The 22,360-nt window shown below is 47.6% G+C and overlaps 2 protein-coding genes across 5 annotated transcripts in view; one reads left to right on the forward strand and one right to left on the reverse strand.

Moving 5' to 3' along the window:
- Window positions 1-737: 737 nt before the first annotated feature.
- Window positions 738-11,418, reverse strand: FUS (FUS RNA binding protein). 4 transcript variants are annotated; one of them, XM_082714360.1, is made up of 15 exons: window positions 11,279-11,418; window positions 9,803-9,827; window positions 9,559-9,710; window positions 8,717-8,858; window positions 8,350-8,516; window positions 7,918-8,125; window positions 6,249-6,283; window positions 4,708-4,740; window positions 3,425-3,528; window positions 2,905-3,034; window positions 2,292-2,393; window positions 2,053-2,176; window positions 1,628-1,728; window positions 1,164-1,311; window positions 738-938 (listed from the first exon to the last, which is right to left on the reverse strand). In XM_082714360.1, the coding sequence occupies exons 1-15, from the start codon at window positions 11,289-11,291 to the stop codon at window positions 899-901; spliced, it is 1,524 nt and encodes a 507-aa protein (XP_082570486.1). In that variant the 5' UTR covers window positions 11,292-11,418; the 3' UTR covers window positions 738-898. The 4 variants fall into 4 exon arrangements, with proteins under 4 accessions (XP_082570486.1, XP_082570484.1, XP_082570485.1 ...); XM_082714358.1 differs by having other exon boundaries at window positions 8,326-8,516; XM_082714359.1 differs by having other exon boundaries at window positions 8,717-8,861.
- PRSS36 (serine protease 36) overlaps window positions 10,501-22,360 on the forward strand; it is a 30,903-nt gene continuing 19,043 nt past the window's right edge. The window contains exon 1 of the mRNA XM_082714297.1: window positions 10,501-11,622. Within this exon, the coding sequence (XP_082570423.1) occupies window positions 11,061-11,622 (562 nt within the window). The 5' untranslated portion in view covers window positions 10,501-11,060. The remainder of the gene's footprint in view (window positions 11,623-22,360) is intronic.

Raw genomic sequence — 22,360 nt, forward strand, 5'->3', positions numbered from 1 at the left:
TTAAAAAAAAAAAAAAAAGACCTAAGCAAATGAAGGTTTTGGAATAGCATTTTGTCCCCTTTAAGAACAGTGATCTCAGAACCAAATGCTAAGGAATGAAAATTCCTAAAACTAGGCCTCAATCCTGGCTCTACCATCTTCTGATTCTGAGAGCCAAATACCCATGCACTCCATCTCCTGCCTCTCCTGTCTCCTGAGGCCACAGAACCTCTGCCATGAAATAGGTACACACTCCATCCTAAAGGTCCCAAAAATCCAACTTAGCTAGCTATGCGCTGGCGAATCTGAAAACTGTCCATCTGAATACTGCCCCAAAAGCCAATCTAATTTGAGCCCCACCCTTAGAAAAGTGTCAAAAGAGCCAAGAACCTTAAAAAGGGTATCAAACTGACAGAGTAGTAAGCGAAGACCAGCATGTAAATAAATGCGGTAAAAGACAAACTCGCACATAGTAGAACATACAGGGCCACAGTCATGACACCGTGTGTTCTTCACTTACCCCAGTCACACATCCAATTTTTGCCATTAGAGCAAAGTTTTAATCTCTACTTTGAAAGATGCCACTTGACTTTTTCTCCCCTGGACCAAGTATCAAACACTTTATTCCAGTTCCTGCTAAGCAGAAACAAATTATCCCAGTGCCTGCTAGGCAGGACCATCTGAACGAGAAAGCTCCCCGCATTCCTGACCCAGATACCAATTCTCCAGTGGAGTGAAGAGGGGGAAGAGGAAAAAAATTTAACTAAAACGATGGTTTTTAATGGGAACCAGAGGTACGGTTACAATGACATAGTCCGACACAAAAAACCCGTGGGTGATCAGGAGTTGGAAGGTTACAAAATAATGAGGGGACACTGGGTACGAGAAGGAAAGCTGCTGCAGAACGTCAGGAGCCGAGCTAGTACGGCCGCTCCCTGCGATCCTGTCTGTGCTCACCCCTGCAAAAAAGAGCATCTGTTAGGTCTGAGTTGCCAGCCTCTCCATCCACCCAACCCCCCAAACCCCTGCGAACCCACTCCCAAGAAAGGCCTCACCTGGACGAGTAAAGAATGTAAGCGTCACCTACAGACTAGTTCCCCCAGGTCATTCTCTCACCCTCCCTCCATACCGCACTTCGGTTTAACAAATTTCCAGTCAAGCCCTCATTTAATTTAGAGTCTTACCTGGAGTCCATCTTGCCAGGGCCAAAGCCACCTCTGTCCCCACCACCCCGGCCCCCTCGGAAGCCCCCACGGTCCCCGCCTCGGCCTCGGTAGCCGCCCCGATCATAGCCTCCTCTTCCACCACGACGATCATCTCCATAGTTACCCCCTAGGACAAAAGAAACAAGATAAACCACATGCCCCCCAAATCCTTTCTACATTTCCTGTAACCTCCCTGCTTCAAGTGAAGGGCTTTCTGGGGCACCTGGGTGGCTCAGCCAGTTAAAAGCATCTGACTTTTGGTTTTAGCTCAGGTCAGGCAAGGTTGTGGGATTGAGCCTTGCTTCAAGCTCCACACTGAGCACAGACACTAAGCGTAGAGCTGGCTTGCTTCCCCTACCCTCCCGCCTATAATAAATAATCTTCACGGGGGTGGGGAGGCTTTGTGATCCCAACTCCTCATTATCAGCTCTGTCCCTTCTTACCCATATGAGAGCCTCCTGGTCCCCCTCCTGGGCCATCTGGTTTAGGGGCCTTACACTGGTTGCATTCATTCCTCCAGGAGAAGTTCATGTTCTCACATATACTGAGAAAAAGACAGAAAATTAGTTTGCAAGGGCGGGAGTAAACAAGACCAGGAATCAGGAAGAGTCCAGTGACCTTAGAGCGAACAGTGAATAAACAGGGGCCTCCAAAAAGGCAAAAAAGGCTTCTCAGGAGCAGAACCAGGAACAAAAACTACAGACTGAACCCAGTCTAGTAGCTTTCCCACTCTAACAACCTTAATTAGTAAGCTCTCAGCCAAATCCATCCCCCTCGCTGTGACCTTGACGTCTGTCTAGAAAACATCCCAACTCTAATATCAAATGGCACACATTTACAGGACTAAGAAAAAAAAGGTTTTACTCACGGATTTGGACACTTCCAGTCACCAGCTCGCTGCTGGCCACCGCCACCACCACCTCCACTAGGGAATCCTCCCCGGCCACCGCCACCACTGCCACCACCTCCGTAGCCTCCACGGCCCATAGGTCCTAGTAAAGACAGAAACATGGGTCTGCTCCCCTTCCGAGTTTCATCAGCCGAACCTCCTTTCCCTCTCCTTCCTCTATCCACCACCTCTCCCACCAGCAGCAAGCAGCAGCTCACCTCCTCGCCCTCGGCCTCCACGACCATTGCCACCGCCCCGATTGAAGTCTGCTCGCCGAGTAGCAAATGAGACCTTGATAGGATTCCCAGAGAATTCTTTACCTAATGAGGTAAAGATATAAAAAGAGACCTTTTGTTAAGATTTGTGGATCCAAAAGCAAGTGTAGTACAATCCCAGACTCTACACCTTCCTGTAAAGATTTACAATCAGATGACATATAAACCAAAGACAACAGTTTACCCTTGAACATGCGTTAGAACTTACATGCAGAGTTGTTTCAATACAGCACAGTACATTGAATGAATTTTCTCTTTATACCTGTCTCAAGTTCAATATTCAATACACAAAGTATGTGTTTATCAACTAATTACTAAGGCTTCCAGTCAAAAGGAGGCAAATGATTGGAGTTTTGAGTAAGTCAAGTTATATACAGATTTGTTAACTGCACAGGAGTCAGGCAGCCCTACACCTGTGTTATGGTCAAGTGTAGAGACACTAAAGGAGCAGAAAGGAAGTGCTGGGAGACATAAAAGGAACCTTCAAAATGTAACCTGGTTCCCAAGGCTAGTTGCCCTATCCCTCCACCCCCGCCCCCAGCCTCCTCATACGCACCATCAAACCAGTCAATAGCCGCTTTAGCAGACGGTGGGTCATCAAACGACACTGTTGCCTCTCCCTTCAGCTTGCCCGTTTCCCTGTCTGTGTACAGATTAATCATGGGCTGTCCTGTCTTCTTATTTGTCTGAAAAAAGCAGCATGAGAGAATGTGAGTCTCAGATGATGGGACAACCCACCTTCCACCTTCCTTCTCAAGAACCTGAGGTTTATCATGACCGTATTTCGACTCCTCCCTGCCCGGTTACTGTCTCCTACCTCACATGTACCTTGAATTCAAGTCATTACAACAATCTCTCACTTTATGTTTACCAATGAAACTACAAAGTTTAGGGAACTTTTTTAATAACTACGTTTTCCTGTGTGAAGTGTGCTTTCCTTTTAGAAAATGGCAACATCTAATATTCTTTCCTCACCAAGTTGAGAGGACAACAATTAAGACTTTTATTTTTACTAATGTGTGGGATCTAAAAGCCTGCAGAACCAACAGAAAAGCACCCGCCATGTTCTACAGTACCTTAATAATACCAATCTGCTTGAAGTAATCAGCCACAGACTCAATTGTAACATTTTCGCCCAAGCCCTGCACGAAGATGGTGTTGTTGTCTGAATTATCCTGTTCTGCTTGAACAAAAAAAAAAAAACAAAATGTGAATTTGAAGAAAACCAGCAAAGGTAAAACGAGTCAGTGACTCTTAACCCAACTCTAATACCGGATATTAAACTTTCAAAGAAAAACATTCTGAAGAAACCCATCTGATTTAAGGTAAGACAAAGAAGGGGAAAAACCCACTACCCTTCTATTATTTAAGTGGCTATATGCTAAGCCATTTCACAAATTTAAATGTGATTTTTAAGAACTATCCCTTGAAATGTGTTAATATCCATAGAAGAAACCCAGGGCTCAGGAGGTTCACTGCAAGATCACACACTAAGTATAACAGTGTTTGTGATTTTCAAAAGAAGACCCCAGATAAGAAACCTTTTTTACACTAAAAGCCAACACACCACCAAGAGACTAAATCCTTCCCTTTATGGGTCTTTTGCGTTTACTAGTTTGGTCACGATCCACATTTTTAAAATCCACTGCTCTAAATCAGCAGTACCAGAACATGGTCTACACACAAATATATCACCATCTCCTGGGACTTTTTAGAAATGCAGATTATCAGGATCCTCCCAGACCTACTAAGTTGCTGGGGAAAGAAACCACTGAGGAGATCCTTCCGATCCTCGTTTAAAGATCAGTCCTGATCATGACGACACCTGAACTCCCTTCCCTTCATTTTCCTCCTTCTCCACCTGTTCCTTTTTTTTTTTTTTTAAGATTTTATCCATTCATTCTGACAAAGAACACACTCAAGGACAGGAGCAGGCAGAGGGCAAGGGAGCAGCAGACTCCCAGATGAGCAAAGAGCTCAACCCTGGGTTCTATATCAAGGACCCCAGGATCATGACATAAGCTAAAGACAGATGCTTAACCGACTGGGCCACCCAGGCGCCCCTCTTTTTTAAAGACTGTGTTTATTTGACAGAGACAGTGCACACAAATGGGGCATGGCAGGCAGAGACGGAGGGAGAAGCAGACTCCCCCCACCCCACCCCACCCCAGAGCAAGGAGCCCAATGTGGGGCTGACGCCACGACCCTGGATCAGGACCTGAGCAGAAGGCAGTTTAACAACCAAGCCACCTGGGCACCCCTCTACCTCTGCTTTTTCAGATTTCTGAAGTGTCCAAGAACAGCCCAGGAAAGTCCCAATACCACACTAGCTCTTCTTTCATGCCAGCTATGGACTCACCGGAGTCATGACGTGATCCTTGGTCCCGGGGGCCTTAAGTGACATGAAAAAAAAAAAAAACAAACAAACAAGAGAAGCTGTTAGTCAACAGGAAGAGACAGATAAGGAAAAAAATTAACACCAATTCACATTCTTGCAAAATTATCAGGTAAGTGCTCATAGCCTCATCCACACCCTGTCCTGGGTTGCCTACCCAGAGAAAATCCTAGACAGGGCTGGGGAAGACACAAGCCCCTTTTCTTAAGATCTGTATGTAATTGAATCCCCACAGGAACAACTCCACACTTCAGAAAATTCTGCCTCCCCCAGCTCAGGCTGGGAAATGTCCTCAGCACAGACTGGGGGGGTCAGGAGGGAGACGACCCATTGCAGTTAACAAAACCAACTCATAGCCTGGCCCTATTCTCTCGCCCCAGAGAGAAACGGGCTCACCACCAGCAATGTGATATGCATCCGTCCAGTTTCTCCAAAACTTTAACACCAAAGACACTTATCCCTTGTGGAACAATTTTTAATTTCAGCTTTACAAACCATTCTTAAAACCGTGTTGTTTCCCCAACCACATGAAAATAAAAAAACATACATAATAACTATTGTATTTTAAAAGCATGTCCCAGGGAACAGACCAGAAATCTTATTTCCATAATGCAGCCTCTATTTTTTTTCCAGAGACCATCTTTGACCGAAGTTTATCTGAATCCACCATATATAGTGTACCCACACTCAATGGACACCTAAATCGTGAACCCGAGCCTTTGGCTTTAAATGTTGAGACAAATCAAGAAACCTTTTTGTTAGTTAACCAAACCAGAAAAGTTCCAGCTTACTGGGAGACTTCTCAAATTTGCCATTTTTCCATGAATTCAGTTTGTGCTGTTAAGACCTGGTTATTTCCCATGAGCCACACATGCTCCCAAACCTTTCTTGTCGTACAGTAGTCCACACCTTCCTTCCCAGAGCTAGTTTCTATTTGCCCGTCTTAGTCGAGTTTAAGCACGGAGATGTAGAGTTGCATCGACACCATTCAGCATTTAATATATAATGAATATACACCCACTTCACCATCCTCAGAGCAGGACAGCATTTCACATCCCCCTTCCAGAATTAAAACATTTGTTGGAGGTTGTTACACACACACACACACACACACACACACACACACACTAACCTTGGACACACTGATCAAAAAGATCCTAAAGCCAAGTTGGCACCATGTGTTCCAGCACACACTCTCCAGTTTTTCGTAATGGTGGTCACTAAGTGCCAGAGGTGGCAACACTCCTGTCAGAGGCCTACTGAACACCTCTTTTTAACCTGGGTCAAACCAATTTGGCACCAGACGACTGCGGAGTCTTCCCCCGCCTGCCTCCAGGGTTAGCACACATCTGGCAGCAGGTGGCAATCTACCCCACCCCTTTCTGGAGGTGGTTCTGGACACTTCAAAACCTTTTGACACTTAAAACACGCTAAGACATCTGCAAATGAACAATCAGACAAAGCATTGCTGGGAGTTGGGAATTTTGGAAACTCTGTTCACTTACCACCAAATTTATTGAAGCCACCACGGTCACTTCCGCTGGAGAAGACAAGTTAGAAGAAAGGACATGAAGCTTCCAACGGCTACAAAAGGGCGGTTTTTGTTTTGTTTTGGTTTTGTTTTTGTTTAACATTCCCCAAACATGGGTAGGTGTTTTGGGAAAAAAGATACAAGTGGCTACTAAAATACATTCCCCTTCCTGACCACCCCTTGTCTGACCTTTGAGCATGTCACACACACGTGTGCAATTTCTCAGACACAGTTTTTAAGGATTTTGCTTTTAAAAGGTTATGTATCTATTTCCTCTGGAAAAAAAAATGACCCATTTTCCTTGGTTGTTCTTCCGACGTAGCAGATGTTTATTCCTCTTGTCGTGAGTGGTTGACAACCCAGTAGTTGATTTAAAAACCCTACCCCAATTCACCCAGAAGACATTTCACACCAGGCTGGGGTAGCCCTGAACACATTTTTGTGGTTTTTGCTTTGAAAGCAGCAAGCAGACCCAACCCCATTCCATAAAAAGTCAAAACCAAAGGCAATGTCCCCTAAAGCAAGACAAACTCAGCTAAGCCCTACCCTAACTACTGAGCTGGTTTTGATCTGCCCCCCACCCCCGGGGTCACCCCTTCTACACTGTGAGAAGAGCGGAGTATTTTGCAATGTCACCTTTCATACCTGTGGCACATAAAATGCAGAGCAAGTTAACAGTCACATAACAGTTGTTTTTCTTTTTAAAGTTTTGCATTAAACACACGCACACAACAGAGTTTTCCTTATTTTTGTACGGTTTTTGAGACTGCCCCCACCCACCTCTGAATACTTACCACATACCACCTCATTTAAAAAACCTACTTTTTCCAAAAAAGGAGTTAACACACTGACATTCCCCCCCTTTTCAAAGGGAGACACAGGAGGGTCCTTCCAATCATATTTACCAACAGATTTGACCAATGCTTTAACATCAAATCTAAGGTTTTACTTCAAAATCAACTACAGCGGGAAGGGGAAGAAAGAGAAGGTCCAGCTGGACAAGTAACCAGGGAAGGGGACAGTGGAGCGAATAGATCAGACACCACTGTCAAGCGTTATTTTGTCCAGAAAGTCTGCACACTTCAGACAGCCCCATAACCGAGTCACACACAAAATCATTACTGCCAGTCAAAATTACTACAAATCAAGCTCATGGATTCAAATGACTACAGAATACGGGAAGAGAAGCCAACTCCTGGAAGCTGAAGTCATCACGTTAAGCATTAACAACTCCTTTAGAGGACACATGGGAATACATGTAACGAGTTTCCCTATTACCAGGAGTGGGATCATCGGTTTCCTTTGCAGAAAAAGTAGACTTTACTTCCATGTTTCTTGCCTAGGATATCAATGACTCCCAATCCATATACGCTGATGTATTTTTTGCCCTTTTCTTTGGATATCCAAGTGTCAGTACTCAAATCTCTATGCAGAGGTGTGGGTGATACAAGTTCGGGCTCCCAAATGCTCTCCAAAAAATGGGGATGTACAAAGAAACCACCAATGCCCCCAACTCCAAACCCTCATAGATCCCTAGAATAAAACTAATCATGCACTAAGAAACTGAGCTTCAAGGGAGATTCATGCAACCCTCCACACTCCCCACTGATGTTAGTTACTCCCTGGCTCACAAGAACACCTACCCCATGCCGCCTCTGCCTCCACGGCCACCTCCACGACCTCTGGGTTCATAGCCACCGCTGCTACGGTTGTAACCACCGCCACCGCCCCGGCCGCGGCCCCCACGGTCCTGCTGGCCTCCCCCGTAGCCACCGCCACCACCACTCTGGTCCTGATTGCCATAACCGCCGCCGCCACCACTCATGGAGGACTGATCTTGGCCGTAGTTACCTGTCAGGAGAGAAAGGATTCTTTAAACAAAAAAATGCACATTGCCATTAAACACTGCCAAAAGATATAAGACAATGAAAATAAAGCCAGATGAGAAACAAGAATGCAAAAATTTTAAGAACCTTTAAGGGCAAGGGACCAAGCAGTGCATATAAACCTCTACAGAAAATAGAGAGGAGACAAAGCTAAAGACCCCTCACCTCCACCACCCCCTCCGCCACCACCTCCACTGCTACTGTTGTACTGGTTCTGCTGTCCATAGCCTTGAGGGGGATTATAGGAGCTTTGCTGCTGTCCATAGCCTTGCTGCTGTCCACTATAGCCAGACTGCTGGCCATAGCCCCCACTCTGGGGCTGCCCGTAGCCGCTGCTCTGAGAACCACTACCATAACTAAGGAAAAAGAAAAAAAAAAACAGAATCGTAATGCCAGCAGATCTACAACTTTATGTTTTGCACACCCCACCTCTGTACCCAACCCCCATTTCAAAGATTCCTACCCCTTCCCCCGACAATTACTTCTACTTGCTCCTTTTGCTGATGTACCATTCCTAATCAATTCAGCCCTAAGCCTTCCCCTCAAAATTTCTTACCTTCCCGAGGTGCTGCTAGGAGCTGGCTGCTGGCCATAGCCAGGATAAGAGGACTGTTGCCCATAAGATGACTGAGAACTCTGGCTACTGCCATAGCCACCAGTTGAGCCATATCCCTGGGGAGCTGACTGAGTGCCATAGCCTGCTATGAGGAAAAGAAAAGTCACAAAGACTATGAGAAAAGCGAGAAAACAGGCTGAAGAAAACATACATCCTAATGCTCCCCGTACTTGGAAAGTCAGCCTTTTAAAAGCCGCTTGGAAATCCTTCCTATCTTGGTGGAGGATGCCCTTCCCTTCCACCGTAAAGCTAATACTAACTTATCAGTATTAATTAGTGCCACTCGCATCCCACCCAGCCCAAAGCCAGTCTTCAGGACCGCTACTAATCATGACCCAAGAAAGTCCTATTCATTAACATTTTAACCTGCTTACACATGTGTAGTAACAAATGCAACCCACATTATTTACATATCAGGACCTCAGGGCAAATTCTACCCCTTGTATATCACCACGATACATAGTAGCCTAAACTCAAACATCTTAATGAAAATCACCCCCTCCCTCCATGAAAAGCCTAAAACTCTTTCTCTCCCCCACGTTTCACTGCAGAGGGGAAATGGGGAAAAGGGGTGCATAAACAGGAAGATTAAAAAGTCAAAAATAAAAGGAACCAGAATTACACACCCATTAAGTGTCTGTCTGCAAAGATGCAGACTCCACAAACTTAAGGGTTACAGACTAAGTGGAGAGAAACTCCACATCTCAGCACTGCCCTGGATTAAGAGGAGCCGCGTTCACAAAGAACAGGAAGAGGCGGGTAGCCCACCGCAGCAGACTCACTGTTCTGGGTCTGTCCGTAGGAAGAACCGTAGCTGCTCTGGCCATAGCCTGAAGTGTCTGACTGGCCGTAGCCACTGTAACTCTGCTGTCCGTAGGGCTGGTTGCTCTGCTGCGAGTAGCCCTGCCCAGGCTGGGTGGGGTAGGCCCCATAGCTAGAGGGAGAGTAGCGGTTCCATCAGGAAAAGATCTGACCTCGGCCACCCCTTGCCACTCGACCACCTGCAGACCCCGGCATGACACTCACCTTTGGGTTGCTTGCTGGGTATAGTCTGCAAGAGAAAACACAACTTCGTTACCTCCAGCCATCCCTAGGGTCCAACAGAACTAAGTTCTCAACCCACGCCGGGGCCCGGCCGGGAGACAGTGTCAACCGTGTTGCAAGAAAGGCAACAACTTCCTGGGAGAGGAAGGACAGGCTGGCAGGTCATCGCCAAGGAAGTGGAAAGGAACGAAATGAAAGGAAAACCAAACCTTCACAAACCGTAAGTCCCACCACTAGCGGAAGAAACCATGGAATCGGGTCAGAAAACTACGATTCTCTGAAACTTTAACTCGGGTGAGAAGTGCACAAATGCACGCGGATTTCCTTTTCCTGCCCACTCTGCAGGGTCACCGCCGGTCCCGCCGCCGTCGCACACGGAAGCGGGACGCTTCCCGCGAGCCGGAGGCCGCACTCGCGCCGATGTGGCCTCCGCCCTCTCGGCCACGGCCTGAGGAGAGGCACAGCCCCGTCCTGGGGACGGCCAAGCGGGCTTCGGCGCAAAGCCAGGGGCCGAGAGAACTCTCCCGACTCCGCAGGACAGGGGTCAGCGGCGGCCGGGGAAGGCCGGCCCACGGCCCCCCAGTCCCGAGCCCGACCTCCGAAGGGGCCCCCGGGGCTGTGCGGAGTCTCGGCAGCTACGACGGCCCGACCCCAGACCGGCCCGTCTCGGGACAGGAAGCGAAGCGCTTCCCCCGCAGGAAAGGGCCGCGGGCCGCGAGAGGGTGTGGCCTCGGGCGGCCGCTCCTTTCGGTTCCCACGTCAGGAAGCGGAAACTCGGGGGGCAGAACCGCGGGGCCCGTCCCAAGCCCGTTCGACGAGCCCCCGCGAGGGCTCCCGCAAACCGTTAGGCGGGCGCACGGCCCCGATCCCCGGCCTCCGCCCCCGGCCGCGCGGCCGCCGAGGCGGGAACCAGGCGGTCCCGCCCCTTCCCGAGGGAGCCCGCGGCGAGGCCCAGAGCGGACGCCGCCGCGGAGCCCCCGGCGGAGGCTATCGCGACAAAAAGCAGGACTACCGCGCGGCGGGAGGGGTTCGCGCCGCGAGAAAGGGGGCGGGGCCACAGGGCGCGTGCGCGCGCCGAGTGCCCGGATGCAGCACTGCGACAAAGCGGGCCGAGCTCGCGGCCGGGAGCGAGGGGAAGGCGGGCTCCGGGCCGAGCGTTTCCCTCCGTGTCTCCCGTTTCCAATCCCCCGGCAGCGTCCCTCGCAGATCCCACGTCAAGTGAAGCGACTGCGAAGGCAAGATGCCCCCCACCCCGCGCCCGGCGCCGGAGGAGCGAAACAAGATGGCGACACGGGCCTCCCCCTTCCACCCTGTCGCCGCCTCCCGCCAGGGCTGCGGGAAGACCCTCCACGCGACCGCCGCCCAGGTCCCACCGAAAAACTGGGAAAAACAAAAGCCCGGCTCAGAGGAAACGAAGCCCGGGCTGGCACGCCGCCGCCGCCTCGCGCCCTCGCCTACCGTTGGAGGCCATGTCCGCGCACGCGCGCACAGGCCGACCAGCAACGAGATTCCACCGCCGCCGAGCACCGCCGCCTCGAGGACTGAGCGGCCCCGCCTCCTGCGTCGGGCTTTAAGTACGCCTCCCGCCTACGCGCCGCGGCGGAACGCACCAAGTGTGGGGGGGCGGGGGGAGCACGGGCGGACTCCCGCCGCTCCTCAGGGATCGTGGAGGGCTCGAGCAGACCCAGGGGAAGCGTGCTACCGGACACCCTGCAGAGCAACCCGTGCAACCCTGCTCGTCCTGGCAAAGCCCTCCGACCCGCCCTGCGGGACTACCCCACGACGGCCCCACCCCTGTCAAGGTATGGTACGGTCTGATGAGCCTCGGGGGCGGGGCGAGGGGCCCAGGGCGTCCGCGGACGCCGCTGGAGGCGCAGCCGGGAGTCGCGGGGCGGGAACCGGGACGCTTCGGGCCCCTCTCCCTGGGCCCCACTTTCACTCGGGATGGCCCTTCCGCCGCCCCAGACGCTCGGGGCCTCCCGCTCCAGCCTCCCTTTCTGGCTCAAGCGTTCCTTCCCCGACCGCACACCCCTCGCGTCTCGGTTTCCACCTCGTCGTCCGCGGCGGTTGGGTCTCCCCGGCGCCCGCCCGGAGCAGCGGGTGGTGACGGTTGACCCGAAGGAAAACAGGGCGTTTGCGGGGACCCCCGAGTCCCGGTGCGGTCGAGCACTGACCCGCCCCCCCGAAGCCTCGCGCCCGGCGACGGGACGGGGGCGCCCGGGCCTTCTGGACCGCAGCGTGGAGATTGGGGGGGGGGGGGTCTCCCTTACTCCTTTTACTGGGAAGCCCTGCCAGGTGGCCGATGTGGAGACCCAGCAGTGCCTGTACTGACAGGGAGTCTCAGTGCTTTCAAAATCCCCCATCGGGGCGCCTGGCTGCCTTGGTCAGTGCAGCGTGTGACCCGACCTTGGGGTTAGGAGCTGCAGCCCCATGCTGGGTGCAGAGAGTACTTAAAATAAAATCTGTAGGGGCGCCTCTCTGGCTCAGCAGTTAAGCCCGGGACTCTCGGTTTCCACTCAGGTGGTGGGCTCAGGGTGGGCTCAGGGTGGCGGGACCCAGCCCCACATTGTCTCCGTGCTCAGCCAGAGTCCGCCTGAGGTTTCCTCTCTCCGGCTCCCGAGCCTGCTCATGTGCTCTCTCCCTCCCAAATAAACCAAACCTTTCAAAAAATAAACTCTTACGGGAAAAAAGGATAACTGATTGCTTTCCCATCACCATCTTGTGAAGAAAGTAAAGGTACAGGAAACGTCAGACTAAGGCCAAGTGCAGTCCAGACTGTAGAGTGATTGAGGGTTCAACCTGATTCCAGTCCAGGTCGGTGGGGCTGCAAAACACTGTTTTTGTTACGTGAACGCTTTGCAGTGTTCTGAAGCCTGTTCACTCCTTGTGAACAAGGACAAAAACTGAAATTCAAACTAACGTGCAACTTGCACTCTAATCAGCCTGGCCTAGAGAAAGAAATTTTAAAGTATTAAATAAAACAAGACAAATGAAATTAATCCTGTTACACTTGCCAAGCAGATTTTCCTTCTCAAATTACCTTTGACCTGGGTTCCAGAACTTCCTTTGTAGATTTGACACTTTATCCTAGAGAAACAATTGAGGACTATGCCCTAGGCCTGCCCACAACTTCTACAAAATTCCTGATTGAGGGGCATCTGGGTGGCTCAGTGGATTGAGCCTCTTCATTCAGCTCAGGTCATGGTCTCAGGGTCCTGGGATCGAGCCCCACGTCAGGCGCTCTGCACTGCGGAGAGCCTGCTTCCCCCTCTCTCTCTGCCTGCCTCTCTGCCTACTTGTGATCTCTGTCTGTCCAAATAAATAAATAAAAATCTTTTTAAAAAAATAAAATAAAGTTCCTGATTTAGGCCCTGTTGGTTCTTGAACACTTTGTCACCTATCCCACTGGAAGGACAAGGGAGTGGACAAAGGGAGTAAGACAAAAGGAAGTCAATGACTCATTACTTTATTCACTCAACAGATATTTACTAAACACCTACAGTGTTCCAGACACTGTTCTGGGCACTGAAGATGCATTAGTGTACAAAATAAGCAATTTAATGACATAACTAATATCTAATAATGATCATTTTATGTATATTATATATCTAACACATATTTTTAATAGAGTAATACTATGATAAGGCTTACTAACTAAACTATGACAGGGTGCCTGGGTGGCTCAGTGGGTTAAAGTCTCTGCATTTGGCTCAGGTCATGATCTCAGGGTCCTGGGATCGAGCCCCGCATCGGGCTCTCTGCTCTGCGGGGAGCCTGCTTCCTCCTCTCTCTCTGCCTGCCTCTCTGCCTACTTGTGATCTGTGTCTGTCAAATAAATAAATAAAATATTAATAAAAAAAAATAGATCCTCTTTTATATTTTAATTTCTTACTATGAATGTATATTGACCAATTCAAAAAAGAAACTGACTTACAGAACAGCCCAGCAAAGTTGCTGAAAGGGTGTTACAGGGGGACCACCAGGGCGGGAGGGGTAACCCGTTTTGCAGTGAGTAGGATGTGATGGGCCAGCCTTCCCTGAGGTGATGACATTTCACCGAGGAGTTTACCAGCTGAAAAAGGATTTGTCAGCCCAAGACCAGCAAGAACAGAAAAAGGGAGGAAACCACCTGACTGGGTTCTTGTCCTGGCCTTGCACTTAGGCTGGTGCCCTGTCTACAAAGCTCAGAAGGGAGAGCTGAAAATGCCCCTCTTCTCAGGAGCCTGAGGGGCAGTGAGGAGCGGTGGAGTTCTGGCATTGGGCCAGACCTGGACCACTTGCAGCCTGCAGTGCAAGTAGAGAAAAGCACCCCTTCCTCCAGGCCAGTGCAGCCAATGCAGGCCTCAAGGGTTGAGGAAAGGAGCAGGAGCTGAACTTCTTTCTTTCTTATTTTTTTCTCTCTTTTGTAAGTAATCTCTACTCCCAACCTGGGGCTCGAACTTACAACCCCAAGGTCACAAGTTGTGTGCTTTACCAACTGAGCCAGCCAGGCACCCCAAGACCTGAAGTTCACTCAGTCCCAACTAGCTATTCTGTAGGACGAAACCCACACCATCCTAAACAGAGGCCTCGAGGCATGAAAAGACTCCGCTACTTCATATCACTCAAAACAGGAATAGAAGAAAGTGACCTTGGAGACCAATTATAAATACCAAATGATATTCCCATTTACAAGTCATCTGTAACTTGGCTTGGAACATAGTAGGCGTGAGTAAAAGTCCTTTTCTCTCTCACCCATCCTTCAAGGTATATGGCTTCAAGAAAGAAATAAATGCTTTATTATTTCTTTGGGCAGGATAGGGAGGGCCTCTGTGTGTACCTCCCTCGGGTTTTGTGTCTCTAGGAGAGGTTGTCACAGTCAACAGAACTGGAAAGTAAATACTGAGCAGAAAATTGGGCTGCACTAAGAGAAAAGCTGCATGCACCAGCTGGTAAAGCGCCACACAGGTCACTGGGTCTGAGCAGGAAGGGCAGGGTCAGGAACCTGAACAGGCACCGGGTGAGGAGTCGGGGACCGTGGGAAAGTTTCCCATCATTGTGCCACAGTCACCCCCAAATGGGTTAGATGTCCCAGGGGAACGAATTAGGCAACCCTGAATCCTGGCACCTGGTTCATGAAAATTGTAATGTAAAAGACTCTGGTGGCATTCCAGCATCATCGCCTTTCTCAAAGACCCAGGACCCTAGGGTTTTCGATTCTAAAGACAAAGGAAAAGAAAAAAGGGCCTAGAAAGAGTAGCAGAGTAGGGGCTTCCTGACAAATATGCAGAAGAATCTGACAAAACTTGTTTATGCTTGACTTGTTCATGCAAAGATCTGAACCCTCGCATGCTAAAAATATATATCAGATTTATTGGCTTATTTTGACAAGAAGATACAAGTAAAACTATTAAGAAGAGTTCTGATTTCTCTGTGGGGCAACTAAAAGGAAATTTATAAATATGAAAACCTTTTTTTGAATGGATGTTTCAAGGAAACTATGATCCACCTATGTATTTTAACTTGCTAGGAATGACATTTTACTTATTTTAAAGATTTTATTTATTTGGAGAGAGAGTGTGTGAGGTCAGGGAGGCGGGGTCAGAGGAAAAGGGACAAGCAGACTCTGCGCTAAGTGCAGAGCCCAACTCAGAAGCTCGGTTCAACTCACCCCTAGGAGTGACATTTAAAGATTTTATTTATCTGGGACACCTGGGTGGCTCAGTTGGTTGGACGACTGCTTTCGGCTCAGGTCATGATCCTGGACTCCTGGGATCGAGTCCCACCTCGGGCTCCCGGCTCCACGGGGCGTCTGCTTTTCCCTCGGACCTTCTCCTCGCTCATGCTTTCTCTCACTGCCTCTCTCTCAAATAAATAAATAAAATCTTCTTTTATTTTAAAGATTTTATTTATTTATTTGAGAGAGAAAGAGAGCATGAGAAGGAAGAGGCAGAGGGAGAAGCAGACTCCCCGCCAAGCAGGGAGCCCAGTGTGGGACTCGATCCCAGACTCCAGGCTCATGACCTGAGCCAAAGGCATTCACTTAACCAACTGATCCACCCAGGCACCCCTAGGAGTGACATTTTAAAAAGTAAAACAAGGGGCACCTGGGTGGCTCAGTGGGTTAAAACCTCTGTCTTGGGCTCAGGTCATGATCTCAGGGTCCTGGGATTGAGCTCTGCATCAAGCCCTGCATCAAGCCCAAGTGGAGTCGGGCTCTCTGCTCAGCAGGGAGCCTGCTTCCCCCCCTCTCCCTCTCTGCCTGCCTCTCTGCCTACTCGTGATCTCGGTCTGTCAAATAAATAAATAAGTAAATTTTTAAAAACTTAAAAATAAAAATAATAAAAAGTAAAATAAATCGTGGTGCTTGGGTGGCTCCGTTGTTAAGCGTCTGCCTTTGGCTCAGGTTTTGATCCCAGGGTCCTGCATCAGGCTCCTTCCTCAGCAGGGAACCTGCTTCTGCCTCTACCTTTGCTTGTGCCCTCGATTTCAAATAAATTTTTAAAATTAAAAAAAAAAAAAAAAGGAAAACAAATCAGTGGGATAGTTTACATTATTTGCTTTCCCTACTAAGTTTTTGAAATCATATGGGCCACCAAGATGAGTCTGAAAAGGCTATATCCACCAAAAAGGGCTAGACAGATACATGCACACACCTAGAAGGACATCTCTAGTAATATCCATGACAGCTTTTGTTTCCCACTAAACAGTTGTTTTTCCAATGTTGTTAAGAATTTTGGGAAAAAAAGAAGAAGAAGAAAATAAAAATTAAAAAAGAATTTGGAAAAAAAGGGGTGCCTGAGTGGCTCAGTGGTGAAGGGTCTGCCTTGGGCTCAGGTCATGATGCGGGGGCCTGGGATGGAGCCCCGCATCCGGCTCCCTGCTCAGCGGGGAGCCTGCTTCTCCCTCTCCCACTCCCCCTGCTTGTGTTTCCTCTCTCACTGTGTCTCTGTCAGGAAAAAATAAATAAAATCTTAAAAAAAAAAAAAAGAATTTGTCCTAAGGCTTATACCTTTTAGCTGACTAGAAGCCAGAGAATTTAGCAACTCCTTTCTTTAGTGAAAGTTTCATATGAGATAACTTAGAAAATTTTTTTTGAGGGGCGCCTGGGTGGTTCAGTGGGTTAAGCCGCTGCCTTCGGCTCAGGCCATGATCTCAGGGTCCTGGGATCGAGTCCCGCATTGGGCTCTCTGCTCAGCAGGGAGCCTGCTTCCTCCTCTCTCTCTGCCTGCCTCTCTGCCTACTTGTGATCTCTGTCTGTCAAATAAATAAATAAAATCTTAAAAAAAAAATTTTTTTTTGAAAAAATAGGTCTGAAAAACATGGCAAAATAAACTGGAAGATTTTCTTCTCGTTTTAGACATTTTCTTTCCTGATGGTCCTTACTGAAATAAGAAGACATTTTTATGGGTAAATTTGGCCTTAGTAATTTTTAGCGGAAGATGTGTTTCTTCTCTGTGGTAAGAGGAGAAAGACATTATCCCAGAAGCCCAACCACTACTGAGTGTAAAATTGAAGATACAGGCATGGTTTATTTTAGTCCACAGAGAAAAATAACATAACTCCGCTCAATGTGATTATTGTTTGCTACTTTTCTATGACAATAGGCAAACCCTTCTGGGCCAGTACCAAAATCGTGTGGAAATTCGCTGATAATCATATCAAAATGTACCCAAATGTAGGGGAGTTATGGGCTTGTGATTGGCCGGAGTTTTCATATTTCACAGCCTCCTTCTACTGGTCTAAGACAACATGTAGTATTTACACTGAAATGGTTCAAGTAAACTCCCTGGGTGAGTCTTCCAGAATAATCTTGAATTAGTTTCCAGAACTCTTTTTCAGTGGTGTTACCTAAGGAATGTAATAAACACTTGAATACTCCCAAGTACTAGAGAGTAACTAGAGGATAGTTACACCCAACCTAGGGCTCAATCTTGTGACCCAGAGATCAAGAATCACATGCTCGGGGTGCCTGGGTGGCTCAGTGGGTTAAGCCCCTGCCTCCAGCTCAGGTCATGATCCCAGGGTTCTGGGATGGAGCCCCACGTCGGGCTCTCTGCTCAGCAGGGATCCTGCCTCCCCTCTCTCTCTCTGCCTCCTTGTGATCTCTGTCTGTCAAATAAAGAAAGAAAGAATCACAGGCTCTACTGACTGAACCAGCCAAGCACCCAAAGATATCTTTGTTCCAGCTTTGGTCTAAGCTATTTAATTATTATCAAAAGCAAATAGATGGACAGGCCTGCTTTACCTAGTAATTCTCAATAATTCAGACTTTAATTTTACCTTCTTTTTTAAATTTTTTTTATTTTTTTAAAATTTTATGTATTTATTTGAGAGAGGGAGAGAGAGCATGAGAGGAGAGAGGTCAGCAGAAGCAAGACTCCCTGCTGAGCAGGAAGCCTGATGCGGGAGTCCATCCAGGGACTCCAGGATCATACTGAGCCGAAGGCAGTCGATTAACCAACTGAGCCACCCAGGCGCCCCTTTTATTTTTATTTTTTTAAAGATTTTATTTATTTATTTGATAGACAGGGATCACCAGTAGACAGAGAGGCAGGCAAAGAGAGAGAGAGGGAAGCAAGCTGCCTGCAGAGCAGAGAGCTCGATGCAGGGCTCGATCCCAGGATCCTGGGATCATGACCTGAGCTGAAGGCACAGGTTTAACCCACTGAAGCACCCAGGCGCCCCTACATTCTTTTTTTTAAAGATTTTATTTATTTATTTATTTCATTTAAGAGAGAGCGAGAGTCGGAGGGAGAGAGAATCTCAAGCAGATTGCACTGAGCATGGAGCCTGAAACAAGGCTCGATCCCACATGAATTGAGCCAAAATCAAGAGTCAGAGGCTTGACCAACTGAGTCACCTAGGTGCCCTTTACTTTGCCTTATAAAATGTCTGAGTAATAAAACCTTTAATCTTTAATCTCTGTACTCAGGAAACAGAGGGCAGATGGGCAGAGGCCCGAAAACATGTTTTGATGTGGAACAGAAGAGGGAAGCAGAGATGCAAAAATAAAACACAAGGATGTAAGCTTTTCCCCCCTTAATGTAAGGAAAAGAATACCAAGGACAATTCCTGTAACAGAGAGGGCCTATGATTTTATAAATCCGATAATATAAAATCAGGTTCCAATAGCATTGATTCTAGTTGGTATGCTGGGGACCTTATGACTGGAAGTGTTCAACAGGCCAGCTGGGACCTGCACACTACAGAGGCTGTCTCGGGATGCCCAGGCCGCAGGGACCATTGCACCTGCTTCAACAGATGTGCTGGCCAGCTACTCTGTTTGTAAATTATGTTGGTATATCCGTAGCCCAAAGTGGACGGGCAAAGATGCTCCTTTATGGATAAAATACAAAGCTCTGGATAGTACAGTAATTTAAAGATATACTTTTGTGTGATAAGACATTTCATAAAACAAATATTTTGGAGAAATGTCAGTATGTATGAAAAGAAAGTAAGGAAACGAAGAAAGAAGAAAGTAACCCCAAAAAACTTTTCTTTAGGTAGGTTACAGCTATCTACAGCTACCATATTAGAAATTGATAAACTTTTAATTATCATTACATGTTATGTAGTCTCTGGAAAACTTCAGAGAGTGAAAAAGGCAAATGATCTCTTTGTATTATTATGAAAATAGGTTTGATGTTACAGCCCCTCTAAAAGTGTCTGGGAACCCAAAGAGTTCCCCGGACCTCACTTTAAGAACCGCTAAGCTAGATTATTATGCTATAGTAATAAAATAACACACATTAGTTTACTTCTTGCTTATGCTTCATGTCCACCGAGAGCTCTGCTCTGCATCATCCTCATAATGGGACCAAACTAGAACACTGGGAGTTTTGGGGGCGAGGGGGAAAAACAAGCGCCAGAGGTCTCCGAATTAAAGCTTTGGTCCAGTAGTTGTACATTCATTTCCATTTACAATTCACTGGGCAGAACTAGTCACGTGGCTTTCCTCAAGCACAGGGTGGGGCCAGGAAGGACAGTCCTGCCCTGTGAAAATGATTCTTTCTCCTTGAAAAAATTCTTCTTTCTCAGAAGTCCCAGCAGACTGTCCGCGGGTCAGAATTGGATCGATTTCTGATAAAGAGGAGCAGTGTTAACCCAAAGAGGCTCAGAACTTCAGGGCAGAGGGTAGGGCACCTTACCTCCACGAACATATTGCTGCCCATCCAGTGGCTGAACAAAATTGGGGTCTGATTAGCAAGAAAAAAGGGAAGGAATAGCTTTCACCGTCTTCCCCCTTCCTTTGGGTTTCAGTGGGCTCTCACGCTAGCAATCTCAAATAGTATAATGAAAGAGGCAGGAAACACACCTAGAATGTATCTCTTTTTTTTATTTTTTTAAGTAAACTCTATCCCCCTACATGGGGCTCAAACTCACAAAATCAAGAGTCACATGCTCTACCAACTGAGTCTGCCAGCGGCCCCAGAGTGTATCTCCTAAACCGGGAAGATGTCCATTGGAGCGATACTTGTTACAAGATAGCATAACTGAGTACTGTATTTCATCACAACTAGTTCCAGCCAGCTGAAACTAATAAATAGGCATGGACTTTGAGTGAGTTCCAGATGCCAGACCCTTATGGGACCGAACTGAAGACTCCTTCTTGACCAATGAACAATGGGCTTTTTTTTTTTTAAGATTTTTATTTATTTATTTGACATAAAGAGAGATCACAAGTAGGCAGAGAGGCAGGCAGAGAGAGGGGGGAAGCAGGCTCCCCGCCGAGCAGAGAGCTCGATGCGGGACTCGATCCCAGGCCCCTGGAATCATGACCTGAGCCGAAGGCAGAGGCTTAACCCACTGAGCCACCCAGGCGCCCAATGGGCCTTGTTTTAGCCACCTGGGTCGAACCTATGGATTCATTCCATTCTATCCAAAGTGTTCAGTTTTCATTCTTAATTAGCATATCACCATGAAAACCCCCTCTTAATATTCAGCTCTCTTGACCTCTCCCACTCAGCAACCCTCCCAGTGAATTTCTTCTTCTGTCAAACACATTCAGCTAAAAAAGCTATTTCAAACTTTGGTGATCTTTGTTTTATTCACTGATAGAAATGATACAATGTTAGAGGCACCTGGGTGGCTCAGTTGGATAAGCACCCAACTCTTGGTTTAGGTCGGGTCATGATCTCATGGTGACAGGATCAAGCCCTGAGTAGGGCTCTGCACTCAACGTAGAGTCTGCTTCAGATTCTCTTTCCCTCCAGCTCTCTCTCTCACAAATAAATAAATAAAATCTTTTAAATAATAAAAATGGGAATTTTGTCCACAAGTTGACCATCTAGAACAAGAGTCAATTAAACATTTTCCATAAAGCACAGACAGTAAATATTTTAGGCTTTGTAAAGGTCTCTGTAGCAAGTACTCGACCCTGTCTTCATAGCACTAAAGCAGCCCTAGACAACAGGTCAATGAATGGAAGTAGCTGTGGTACCATGAGACTTGACTTACAAAAAGAGGTTGATGGCTGGATTTGGCCAGAGGGCCAGTCTGCCAGCTCCTGAATTAGAATTAAAACCACTGAACTATGATCTATTATTAAAACCAATCTGAAAGCAAGGTAAAAATCAAGTTGCAGATCCATGGGTAAACCCAAGTCTCCTGAGAGATCTCCTCTGTGGAACAGTCCACAGCAGAAAAAGGATCAGAAAGCCACATGATTTCTTCTATGAGCTGATTGGGGCCAAGTATAAATCCGCCTGTCATACCTTAGACGGTTCGTGTACTAACCTAACCCAGGCAGTGGCCTGCAGTGATCAGAAATTTAAGATCACTTCTAGGGAGGGTCAACTACCAAAGGAGCTAACCCAATCCGAACCAAGATACAAAGCAGGTGCTCCTCTGTAAAGAACTATGAGAAATAATGATCTATCAGAGGGCAGGGCCAGGCAAGATCACCTGAAGACCACTGCCCATTCTAACACCCTGATCAGCCCAGCTTGAGTCCACGGTTCTGGACCAAGAACTTGCCAGGGAAGTAAGGTTGTGCCTTTCAAAATGACTAGTAGTATGATACTGGGAAAAGGCATCAAGGCCGTTTCTTGTGGGCATTGCTGGCCATACTAAGCAGCTTAATTTAATTATAAGAGCTTTGAGCAGCCACAGAAGATTTTTTAAAGTTTATTTGTCTTTTTAAGTTTTTTTTTTTTAAGTATTTATTATAGGGAGCAGGGAGAGGGACAAGCAGACTCCACACTGAGAACAGAGCCCTACATGCGGCTTCATCTCATGACCTGGAGATCACAACCTCAGCAGAAACCAAGAGTCAGACACTTAACCAACTGAGTCACCCAGCACCCCATAAAGTTAATTTTTTATTTAAGTAATCTCTACACCCAACATGGGGCTCAAAATCAGGAACCTGCTATCAAGAGTCACATCCTTTTCCAACTGGGACAACTAGGCACTCCATCCACAGAAAATTTTTTAAGCAGGGGCAAATAATTTCAAAATTTGATGTAATAGCAGCCAAGATCCCATTCCGGTGGACCATGGGAGCAGATAGGAGCAATAGTAAGCTGGATACGTAATCTAAAGCAGCTGTCCAATAGG

This window comes from Mustela nivalis (genome assembly GCF_964662115.1).
Source record: "Mustela nivalis genome assembly, chromosome: 19".
NCBI lineage: Eukaryota > Metazoa > Chordata > Mammalia > Carnivora > Mustelidae > Mustela > Mustela nivalis.

Bases quoted from the DNA above. Each gene is read 5' to 3' on its own strand.
- FUS (XM_082714357.1), bottom strand. The intron at 8,517-8,716 runs GTAAGAAATTTT...CTTTTTCCTTAG, and splicing joins CCTAGCAGCACCTCGGGAAG to TTATGGTAGTGGTTCTCAGA. The intron at 2,177-2,291 runs GTGAGCTGCTGC...TGTCTTTACTAG, and splicing joins TGGAGGCCGAGGGCGAGGAG to GACCTATGGGCCGTGGAGGC.